At 37.0% G+C, this 12451-nt stretch overlaps 1 protein-coding gene across 5 annotated transcripts in view; it reads right to left on the minus strand.

Annotated features, from left to right (window-relative positions):
* Nucleotides 1–12451, minus strand: part of CGNL1 (cingulin like 1) — a 56201-nt gene that overhangs the window by 7962 nt on the left and 35788 nt on the right. For all 5 annotated transcript variants that reach the window (XM_027688445.1, XM_027688442.1, XM_027688443.1 and 2 more), the window contains 6 exons: nucleotides 9850–10056; nucleotides 9441–9545; nucleotides 6230–6382; nucleotides 5418–5588; nucleotides 2798–2959; nucleotides 1892–1981 (listed from right to left, as the gene is read on the minus strand). In XM_027688445.1, coding sequence (XP_027544246.1) covers nucleotides 1892–1981; nucleotides 2798–2959; nucleotides 5418–5588; nucleotides 6230–6382; nucleotides 9441–9545; nucleotides 9850–10056 — 888 coding nt within the window. The remainder of the gene's footprint in view (nucleotides 1–1891; nucleotides 1982–2797; nucleotides 2960–5417; nucleotides 5589–6229; nucleotides 6383–9440; nucleotides 9546–9849; nucleotides 10057–12451) is intronic.

Here is a 12451-nt window from a genome sequence, read left to right on the forward strand (position 1 = left end):
TGTATTTTTGGTTTCCATTCAGTTAGCAAATTAACTTACTATAGGTGTAGTGCAGCTGTAACTAAAGTTCTTTTATCCCAGGTTTACAAGACAGGCACAGACTCCAGTATTAAAGGCTTCCTGATTTAACAATAGCATCACCCCATATTATGATGGGTCCTTTACATCCCATTTCACCTGCTGCCTTGGGGTCTGTACAATAGCAGTGCAACAACAGCAAAAAGTCTGTATCAGAGTCAACCAGAATCTCCGTAACCTGAGTCCAGACAAAGCAGTGATGGAGCCTTGGTGCTTCAAGATGTGTGAAAAGAAAGCTGAGCTCTAACTCACTTTAAATTCCCCAGCTGCCTCAGTGAAACACACAATTGCATCAAAAAGGCACAGAAACTAAGATTTTACTTTCTGTTCTCCCTCTGGAGCTAAAGCTATTCAAAAGAATGTCTGCAGTATTGTTTTTCTTTTTCTGGAGAAAGAAAGAGAAATGAAAACAGACTATTGTGGGTTGTACCTCAATGCTAATTGTCTCCTGGACTTCTAGGAAATTACTGTGAGCTCTAGCACTTCATGCAGAGTTACATGAAGTTCATGTAGTAGTGAGCATGCTGTAATGAGTTATGCAGCAGTTTCACATCTTTCAGAATGCACAACTAAGGCAAAGAACATTGTCTAGACCATGATATTCCAAGGTAGACACATCACTGTATTCCTTCTCGTGAACTAATAAATAACTTGCACAATCCTGACTACTCAGCCATAGGTGCTCTGGCTACTTTTGCAGTAATCAGGCCCTATACTCTACTTTTCTGGTTTATTATAAATCTTTGTTACAGGACCTGTCAGTTCTTTCAGAAATCTCAAATAATACTATTAAGGCCTCTTAATGACCTCCTAATTCTCTTAACACCTGGTAATTTCCAACTCAGAGGTCTCATCTGCAATACACTCATTCCACTTCGCCCCACCTGCACATTCACTGGCCTTACAGAAGACAAAAGCAAAATATTTCTTTATTTGAATATAAAGGAATATATATATATATATATATTTGAGGGCATACCTGGGGTACTTTTTATCTTGACTGAGACTTCATCATACAATCTCCACAACTTCTCTACTTACACAGTCAAAATCCTTTGTGTTACTTGTTTGAATTACTATGTTAGTTGCTGAGCTACGTGAGACCTATCACTTTATCTTCACATTTTTTGCCCTGTGAGACACTACCTCATTAATAAACCCTTCTTCCCTTCTTTCTGGGCTATTGAACATTTCTGGAACAAAAGGTTGATGTTTTCATGTGGAAAATGCTTTCCAACTATCTTACCTTTGATATACCTTAATCAGTTTTTACACTTATAATGAAAACAAAGCTCTCTCTGGTCTAGCATCCTCAGTTCAGCTGATTTCACTCATTAATTCCACAGTTTCCTAAGCTCCTCCTCCTTCTGTGAAATTAAGACTTTATTATGCTGAATTACTTTTCAGTAAGAGTAAAATCATGATCTTTCAATTTAAAAGACTCTTCACAAAGGCCTTTCTCTGACAGCTTCAGCACCAAAACTGAGCCTGAAATAGCATCATCTCTGCATGCATCAATGATTACCTGATGAAGCTCATCAAGAATGTTAGAGTCTGATAATGGTCTTCAGTCTTTATATACATTCTGTGTCTGTTTTCCAGTTAGGAAAACATGAAAAAATTGGTCTGTGATGACATGAAGGAGCACATTTACTCATGATGTGAACTTGGGGTTTTTGGATTTTCATACTCTTTTGAAGTATAGCAGATAAGTCCTATGCTAATCATTATTGAGTTGATCAATATTGATTGTGACCCTAATAACACTTTTTCATAGAACCATCATACAAAAGTTGGAAACTTGTTCAAGTACCTGTTCTCTGCATCTGCTGATCCTCTCAGACAACAAATCTGAATTAGTCTTTTCTTCATCAAGCTCAAGTTCCAGGTTAGACAACTTGTCCTAAGCGGAACAAAGAAAAGTAATTTCAACATACTACTTCCTATCCTCTTCAGATTGCTATTCCTTAAACTTCAGGACTCAAACTGTTGGAAAGATTAGGCCTGAAAACTGAAATGCCTCTTAAAACACGTGCAGAACCTACCAAAAAAGATGGCAGGTAGATAAGCCTTTAAAATGAATTTGTTTGTCTGACAGAAGTAAAATAGACACTTTGCTTCCTTTTTTTAATCATGTCCACCAAATCCAAGAAAATAAAAGAAATTCTGTAATGTTTCTAGAGACTGTTTCTGAGTGTCTAAATTACATTACACATTTGGAAGACAATTTTCTTTTCCTATGAGTACAATGCTATAAAGGTTTGTTTATGAAAGTCAAGTGGCAGCCTAGTTGAAGTGAACAGTTTTGAAGCTGACCCTGTAACCAGGTGGTCAAAATCATGATATTGTACAGACTCCTGAAATGAACTGATATCAAATGCTAAGTAGAACTTACACTTCAAAATATTCTTAAAGTTCGCAGCGATGGGCCTACAAATAAAATGAATGCAAATTTGCCTGATAAACTCCAGATAAAATTAATTAAAAAGAAGTCAATTAAAATGACGAAAGAACAGCTCTAATTTAGAACACACCATGTTACAATAGATATGCTAACAGATCACCTTTAGAATACTCCAGAATAATTCCTGCTGTAATACTACGTGGCTTTTCAACAACATCAAGCTATTTTGACTCTTCCCTGGCAGAAACCATGTGAAAAATCAGTATTATTTTAATTTCTTCAAATAAGAAACAAACCCTTAAGGATGTCTTTTACCTCCATTAGTTTGATTTGTCTTGCCCGATCGTCTTTTAAGTGGTTTTTGGCTTCCAGTTCATACTCCAAGCTTTTCACAGTCTGTTCCAGCAACTGAGTTTTTGTTATTGCCTCATCCTGAGCTCTCTGGTGGTCCCTCAAGTTTTCTTCCATGAGACGCATCTGAAAGAGATTAGGGTCATATATTTTATACTGTACTTTCTATAAATAAGTGATGGCAGTAAAGGGGACTTACTGCAAACACTACAGATCTGGAAGCTTGACAGGAATTGCATTGAGTTCTGGGCTTTTCACAGTAATTTTTGTTTTATCCACATGATGGCACCAAGAAAATAAACTTGGATGAAATATCAGCTCTAAAGAGATGCTTCACACCACAGGTTTTACACTGACAATTCTACACAGTGGATTTCTTAAAATTTATTTGTTTTTATCAAGTTATAGCAAGCCAAAATGTTGTCTAAATGTTGTCTAACCATTTTCTAATGGTTGTTTGGAACTTTTGCAATATTATTCCTTTCCTTTTCAGACTCTGAACACTTTAGCTTTTAAATAACTACGTAGCTTATACATATGCTTGATGCACTTTGATGACATCATTTTACTAATGACATAATTGCTTTTACATATATATGTGTGTGCGTGTGTGTATATATGTATTATATATATATACACATATGTATGAAGACAAAAATTTCCTATTCAACAACAGCATGTCCTCAGTAAAATTATCCAAAACCTTCATGGTACTTTAAAAAAAATATAATGAGTGAGAGGGGGTTTAAGTGAAACCATGACCACTCCTTGCACATGTAACTTATAATATGTGTATAACATAGGACGAGAGCTTTTTTTTCAACATATAGTTTTCCATTTCCTTCCTTTGTTTAGTCAGTGATTATTTTAGTGATGAAGCTAAAATAATGTGATAGTGAATATTTACTGAGTTTGCTACCTATTACCAAGTCCTGACAACAAAACCTTGGATATCTGCATGAGTGGTGAACAGCCAGAGAAGTGCAGAGATCTGTACTTTAACAGTCTTTCCTGTGCATTTAATGTTTAAGAATGACAATGGACTGTCAGCTTCCCAGATGGGTATCTTTTGTGTCTCCACAGAGAACTTGAAATAGATGCAATGAAGAACTCCCATATTGCCTTGCAAGACTCTTTCATTATTTTTCTGCTAGAACAAGATGAAAATCATGTTGCCATGATCAATACAATCCTTGACCTTTGATGAGACCCTCAAAAAGCAAGTTCTGTGCACTGTGAGACCTACCCAAGAGGATTCTGACAGACAACAGACTTTCCACTGAATGGATGGACTATCTATTTGTACTTCTTCTTAAACACAAAGGAGGAAGTGATAATAAAGACTTTCAATTGTCCTGAATTTTCAGTCTTCTAGAAAGTCTGCTCTTTAACCTGCCTATCCTATATTTTCAGATTTTGTTTCTTCTGTTGCAGCTAGTTGCCATACTACATTTTTAAAGCCCTAGGCTTTTAAATATTTCCTCATGGAGATGTAGAATTCCACAACTAGTAATATTATGTCCATTATATAGTGCTTTGATTATCTTTTTGTCAGACAGTGAAGTTTTCTTTTGTTCATTAACTTTTTCTCTGTATTTTTTCTGTAGTTGCAATAGATAACACTAGAACTATTCTTCATAATAACTGTAAACACTGTGTTTACACTTTGTTTTACATATTTAATGTTTGTATTAATGTACATTTTTACATACATTTATTCAACTCATGAGCTATGCTCTCAATGTCACCATTTTATCTTTCACTGTTCGTTATGACTCTTCATTCCTTTACAAAGTCTCTCCATCTCTGAATGAAATAAATATATAAGGAATACAGAACAACAAACAGGAACAATTCTTTCTTCTATTGGTGTTCCTTTAAATTGAATTTAAAATAATTTTTTAAGGAGAAAGGGCAATGTAATAGAAGTTCTAAACTGGAAAAATCAAACTATTAAAATATTCCACATACAAGAAATATCTGCGACCAGTATATTCTCCAGTTTTTCCAACTGCATATTTTTAAAAGACTGGATTGCCTTTCTGGCAAAATTTACATACTAAGAGGCAGACACTTCCTGACTGTGGCTGATTCTTGGCTGCACAGACACCTTTGTCATTTAAATCTGCAACTTGGCTCATATGAAAGAAGAGGAGAATATATGTCAACTCCTCTAGAGCCAGCATTTGGTTTTGTTGTTTGTGTTTGGTGGGGGAGTTTTTTCCCTAAATAACTGTTGAGGTTTTTTTTTCCTAATTCAAAAATATTTCTACATTCCCAATTCCTTCAGTAGCAGGCATTAGAGAGCAGCAGATCATCAATGTAATCCTTGTCATCCCACTTCAGACACACTCATTTGTCACACACTGCACAGATCTGTCACCAACAGGAAAGCCCATTTCCCTGGCAGCAATAACACGCTGATCACCATCATGAACAATGAAACTCCAGAGCACTGAGTGAGATCCTCTCTCATGATGAGGTGCACAAAAGCATGATAGAGAACATTCATTATCTTGAAAACTATCTGAACTGAATTCTGGGTCAAAGGTTAGAATTTGTCACTGAACTCATGAGTCATTACCTCATCTTGCATCCTTATGGTCATCAGGCGTGATTTTTCTACCTCCAGGTTCTTCTCCTTTAATTGTCTCTGCAGATCTGCAAATTCCCTGCGATTTTTCTCCTTGTATTCATCAAGCTGGCTCTGAAGCTCCAGAGCTGATGTTCTTGAGATCTCTACCATTTCAGACATCTGGGAAAAAAGTACATATAATTTTTTCCTAATATAGTGTTACAAAAGGTTCTATCATGTTTGATACACCAAAAGGTTTTTACCTCCAGCTTCAATATTCAGCTCAGTATTTTCAGACAGAATAATTATCAATTATTACATATTTTCCTAAATTAATTAATTTCTATGCAGAAGTGTGAAAACACAAAACCAGAAAGGTTACTTTCTAATAGTATGCATGGCAAGACTATTCTCTTTCAGTCTGGCAGCAGTTCTTCCAGCTGAGTGATGCAATGAACTGAATGGTCCCACTTCAGTGTGTCAATATTAGTTGTAGGGTTTACACACAGGGCACAGTAAGTCTGATGCAAAAGGGTTTTGAGAATCAGCTCTGAAATATCGGTGACATCAGAACTGATCTGAGATCTTGTTTAAACAGAACTGTTTTACAATGCTATTTTGAGACAGTGGTGTTCCAATCACTGTTCCAGCCCTGCAAACTTTTATTGAAAGCCTCTAGGTTAAAGAAACTAATAGTAAACTTTGCATTTCACCTTCTTTTGTACATTTCCAAATAAATAATTCTTTACAATTTGTCAGTTCATTTGCTTCTGTCTGTTAGACATTTAGATTCCTGCAGCCTCTCTGGAGTGAACTCATACCTCCTCCTGTAACTTCTCAACAGTCTTGTTCAGTTGCCATCGTTCATTCTCCATTTCATTCTTTATCTGCTTTAACTGTTCCTTCTGCTGAGTTTCATCCTTTAATTGCTGAGTTAACTGTTGCCTTTCCTGTGAAATACAACGGGTGTTCTCCTGCAGGAAATTAAAACATACATATAATGAAGTGTAGACCCTCTGTAGATTCTTGAAAGGAATCTTACTTAACACTCTGTGCAGCAGTAATATCAGCAGGCTGCTGTGACATTAAGACAAATTTAAGGGTTTTTTTTAAAAAAAAGGTTATGGAGTTACAGTTTGCTAGTCAGTATTTATTATTTTAGTGATGCAGTGCTTTTTCCTTCCTCTATGTTCCTTAAACACTGTTGCAACATTTGTAGGACCAATGTCATTATTCTGTTACACGCAAAGCATACATTCCTCTGCAGCTGCACACCAGCCAGGAAATCCCACCTCCTGTACAAGATCCAATACCCAGTCCAAGTTTCACGTTTTCCTATATGCTCCCTGAAAAGTTTTCTCAATAACCACCTGTTTTTCTAGGTGAAAACAAACAATCAAAAAAATCCCAACCACACACACCCAAAACCCCTACAACAACAACAAAACAAAAACCCAAATCCGTTTCTCTGATGAGTGAGAAGTAACTACTGGTGTTCTGCCCCATTGCTGTGCTTCTGTAGCACCCAGAAGCCCTTATCAAGATGATGCTGTGCAAAGAGAACTTTGCAGCTGTCAGCACACAAGTCCTGAGACAACTTTTGCAGTTAATGTTGAAACCAGACCTGAATGTTGTGCATTAATTTTTGACTGACCTGCAGAGCTATCCAGTGTACTCACCTACCAGGGGGCTCCCAGTGTCTCTGCTATCACAGGCAGGATGTCTGAGAGCTTATCACCCTCCTACCTTTAAATAACAGACTGTCACTAGTTCATTCCAACACAGGCATGGTCAGATGGTTCACATGCACAGCTGTTCTTTTTGGAAAAGTGTATAATAGCTAATGGTTCTCTTGGCTTGATGATTTCTACTTGGTTGGAAATGGTCGTTTTCTTACCCCACCATTCTGCACGAGCTCCTCCAAATCTATTTAAAAGGTGCCCATATTATGATAGTATTATTTAGCCAGTAACTATGCCATAGAATTGCTGATTCTTCAGATAGTGAAATTACCATTTAAAGCATAAAGACTTCCTTGTTGTTTTGCTAAAATCTAGCCAGCAGAAACTTGATAACATAGGTAAAGGGTAAAAATATTCCTCATGAAAACTGAGCATTGCAAAAGAAATTATCTTTGTTTTAATAAAAATCCTGCATTACAACAGATACTACTTCATTCTTGTACTATTATTCAGCGGAAATAACATGTCCTATGCAGTTTCTCACCAACAATAATTTTCTTAGGCAACACAAATTAGGATATTGTATTGCCCTTTGCTAGATAAGCTGATAAATGAGAAAAATACTGATAAAATTAGCATTCCTACCTTAACTTCAATATTTAAGAAACACTAATATATCGTGCTAGAAACAACTGAACTTCAACTTACAATGCTCTGCAACTCTTCTTCTAGTGTCTACCATTATTTACCACAATGAAAACGGAAATTTCATGTTCTTCCACCCATGGAAAGGATCCCATGTTCTGAACATTTAATTTAAAAAGCACAGATTACTTGGCTCTGCCATCAGTAATGTTGGTATAATTGATATTTTTTAAAGATAGGACAGTACCATATATGCTATGGTCAAGGGGCATAATAATTATTTCCTTTCCCAAGAGAGTTCTTGAGAAACTTCAAAAAGCCTTCTCAGTGATGCAAAACTGTTAAGATGTATTTCATTTCATGAAACACTGCACTACATAGAGGAGACTACTCTAACCAGAGGTTATAACACAACATGAAACTATACAAAAATACCATCCACAAAGAAAATTTCAGTATAAAGCACTAATACAAACTGGCTGTAAGAATGAAGTGCATGCCAGGTTTAACCTTTCTGAATAGAAATCTGGAGTGGAGGAGGAATAGATTTGGGCCATGTTTAAAGTAACTGTTACAGTTCTATTCGTATTGTCAGTCTTTCTTATGCTAATCCACCATTAAAAGTAATTTGTGTTATGTAAAAAGCAAGATGGGACAGTCAGGAATTAAATTTCCACTGTGATAAACATTATTATTATGCCAAAATTTGTCGTCTAAATTGTCAATGGTAACACAAGGCCAAATCAACCTACTGCACAACAGTATTCATTAGAACAAGCAAACTCTAAAGACAGAAAGGCTGAATTGTTCTAAACAAAAGGGACCACTGATTACATCCTGAAGTCTATTAGTGCTCATATCCGGTGCACAAGAGTGTAGAATCAGAAAGAGGATTAAATGTAGTGTTTCCCACTTTAGATGTAAGTTGTGAATAAAATGACAAGACTGACTCTTCTTATTTGTCACCTTTCCCAGAATTCTTGAATTTGGAGACCCTGCCTGGAGGCAGCATTATTTGGCACGATGCCCTGAAGGATGCATAAAAACAGAAAGGAAAGGACACACTTTTCAAGCATCTTGACCCAAAGCTAATCAAGATGCAGGAGATGCATATGGTGCATTGATTCATGTTACACAGGAAGGGCAAGTCAGACTGTGAGAGAAGGGAAGTGTGCTCAGTGCAGGGCAGTGAAGAGCAATGGGCCACCTCTAGGGCTTGTGTAACCATCAGCAGTACATACAAGCAAACGAGGAGTATCAGTGATGCGGAACAGACAAACAGATTTAAAGTGAAAAAAAACCACAACAAAACCCTGACCAAAAGCCTCAGATAAAACACTTCTTGATGTAGTTACAAGGAACATCAGCTTTAAAACATCATTTTGTAGAAACAAAACTTAAATACCCATATTATTAAAATCTTATATTCCCGAAGCACATTCAATTTTAAAGACATAGGAGTATTTTCTTCTTATTTTTATTTCTTTTTTTTTTTTTTTACTATAATTAACTGAACCATGAGAACATGCTGGTTAACACAGTCTTCTCTTCGTTTTTAGTCCACTTAGAGACAAATTTCATTTTCAGAACAATAAAGTAACATTTATGTTGAAGACAACAAGGGAAAACATCTGTTCAACTAAAAAAGGGTCACTAGCAATGTACATATAGCTCACTTTTGAGTCTGACTTGTTCTTGTTCTTACCTGCATATCCTCTAGTTGGCTTTCCAAAGCCAATTTTAACACCACCAATTCTTTTGCCTCCTTCTCAGCATGTTTCAAAGCTTCTTCCAATTGCTGCTTCTCTTCCTGTAATGATTCAATTTAATACATTCAGAAATAGCGACAAGTAAATTGAGCTATAAAGTCTCTTCACTCTGACCTATCACTGATCTTCCCAGTTGCAAGCTGTGACTTGTTTTTAATCTGGTTTGCACTGGGGAAATCTTTCCTTTATATGTCAGCAAACTGCATCCTGCTCCTTATAACCTGCTGGTTTTCCTTACCCTTCCCGATGGCATTATCCAGCCTCCTCTTTGCCAGTTTTTACTCCACAATGAATCCACTGCAAACAGGAAGAAGACTACTTAAGGGGCTTGTTTTCTTAACTTACCTCATAGGTCTTTAATTTTTCCTTCACTGAATTTTCTTCTCCTTTCATATTATCAATTTGTTTGTGCAACTCCTCAATTTTACTCTCTAACTCAGTAACTTTTCTCTTCAACTGCTCATTTTCCTCAGTCAGCTCCTTGACTCGATTTTCTATACTATTTCTCTCCTCTTGTGCAGCATTTCTTTCACCTTCAAGGACAGCAGCACTCTAGAGAAAACAAATTATGTCATGTTAAAAAAAAGAAATAACTGGTGCTGTTTTCCAACAGAAATTTCATAATGCACCACAGCAAATATAGCTAGAATACAACATTAAATATCAATGAAGACTTTAACATTTAGCTTTTGTTTTTCCTCAGACATATGTACAGATAAAGTACATACAACACCATTATCAAATCCCATTTTTAGGTAATTCCAAGTGATCTAAGAAACTTTAACAGATATCAAAAGCCATAAGGACCTGTAAGAAAGTACCTATTTATCAAGAGTGCCTTCCACAGCAACACAAAATTTAAGCAGCCTCCCCCCACTGCTGATTCCAAGAACTAACACACAACACACTACATCCATGCAGCTGTGTGTGGGGCTGCAGACTAAATGACAAATATAAAGACATCTTGACACGGAAAGAAAAGAGAAAAAAAAAAGGAGGGGTGGCACTACTGGAATAAAAAGGCCCAGTGGATTTCAAACCATGGTCCCACAAAGAGCTGTGCCAGCACAGGAGAGCAGCAGAGACTGGAAGTATCTCACAGTGGGACTGGTGCAGCTCTACCTGCAGATCAACCAGCCACAGCTGGGCTGTGCTTAGTCAGCAGTTCTGCTGGGGTGTCAGTTCCTGCCTGAGGGTGGAAGGAGTTCAACTTACATTCAAAAAGTTACATCTTGCATTTTTCAGAAACTCAAATCAATATATAGCACAAACAAATTATAATAAAATTGTAATAAACTACTCATCGTAATTTAGCACATGTGGCAATAGATTTTTAAATTTTTGTTTCAGGGCAACTGGCTGCAGGATGTAACTTTTCAGAGCTAATACTCACCACTTACCCTTTAAACACCCTACATTTATTGTGGAAACCATGAGTGCAAGTATGTGTCTGTACTGTTATACTATCTATACTGTTATAACGCAGACCAGGTATGTACTTACAAACCTGTGGAGTAAAGAGCTGGAAGGATTTAATCTTTGCTCTTCACTGACTTCTCATTCAGAATCCCATCCAAAGAAAATAGAAGAACCCAGGATATAATTTGTGGTTCTTGCTCCTGGGCATTCAGGGTCTGATCCAAAGCAATGCTCTGCACACAGATCTGGTTCTCATGTGCACTGCCCTTCATATTAAGCCCTTAAACAACAGTAAGAACACCAGAACAGACTCAGGCTAGACCAGCATCCTCTCTTGTGGCCACAGCTGATGCTTACAGGCAAAGAGAGGAAGAACAACTATGGGACAAGCTTTTCCCCATTACACACTCTCAGCTCTCACTAGTTTTCCTCCAGGAATGTATCATCCATTAATTTCTCTAATCCCTTTCAAATCCATTTATACCTTTGGCACCTACATTATCTGGTAACAATAGGTAATTGCACATTAACTACTGAAGCACAACATTCTTGCACATGAAATAGTGTTTATCTTTTGTGAAAACAAAAGAAATTCTACCAAACTACTCAGTAAAAAACTGTTTTGTGAAATATTTTATAAAAGCATGAAAGTCACTTTTCAGTTACACTATTTTTGATTGTTGCTCCTGATTTTCCCTTCCCCATGCCCAAAAGGAATAAGCAAAGTTATATAAAAGGGTGTTTACAAAGAGTGCCCTCACTAGATTGTTTTCTAGCAAGCAACAGCTTTAAAATCATGCAAATTAGTTTGATAAAGCGGTAACTCAGAAAACACTCAGACTGTCTACAGGGTCAATGAACTTATTATACAAAAACTGGCAGCATAAGCAGGCTGACAAGTTCTGGTCTTTTGAAAACACTGAAAAAACTTGTTCTTCTACGTACACGACTGGTTAAAAGCTCTGAAATAAATCTGTTGATGCTTCAAGTTTTCACATACTGAAATTTCAATAGCATTTATATATTCCTTTAATTTTTGCTTTCTTCATGCAGCGAAGTTTTACTAATTAGCAAGCACTCCACCGGTGGCTCCTTTTAGTCTCATTTCCCCCTTCTGGAGCTGAGTGAAAGCAGCTGAGGCACGCTGGGGAGTTCAGGGAAAGGAATGTTGATTTGTCTGTTCTTTTTCATCCAACCGCCTACTCGGGGCTGCACAGTGAGAGATGATTGCAGCAGCCCCACACTGTACCTGGGGATTCCACTGCTTCACCTGCCCTGCTCTGCTCTGCTTTCCCAACACAGGAAACGTTGTTTCCTTAGAAGTGGATGCACACACACACACAAAAGCAAATAATCCAACAACCCCCCAGATCTACACACATAAATACACACAGAAGTAGCATCCATCTCTCTATATGATTTAACTTAAGAGGCTCAAAATTAAGTTCAGACTGCACTGATGCAGTCACATCTAGAGATCTGCTCCTGCTTTTTGCTGTATGTACCTTAGGATACAGCCCCTAAAATG

Source organism: Neopelma chrysocephalum, unplaced genomic scaffold, assembly GCF_003984885.1.
Source record: "Neopelma chrysocephalum unplaced genomic scaffold, ASM398488v2 Primary Assembly neopelma1_75, whole genome shotgun sequence".
Taxonomy (NCBI): domain Eukaryota; kingdom Metazoa; phylum Chordata; class Aves; order Passeriformes; family Pipridae; genus Neopelma; species Neopelma chrysocephalum.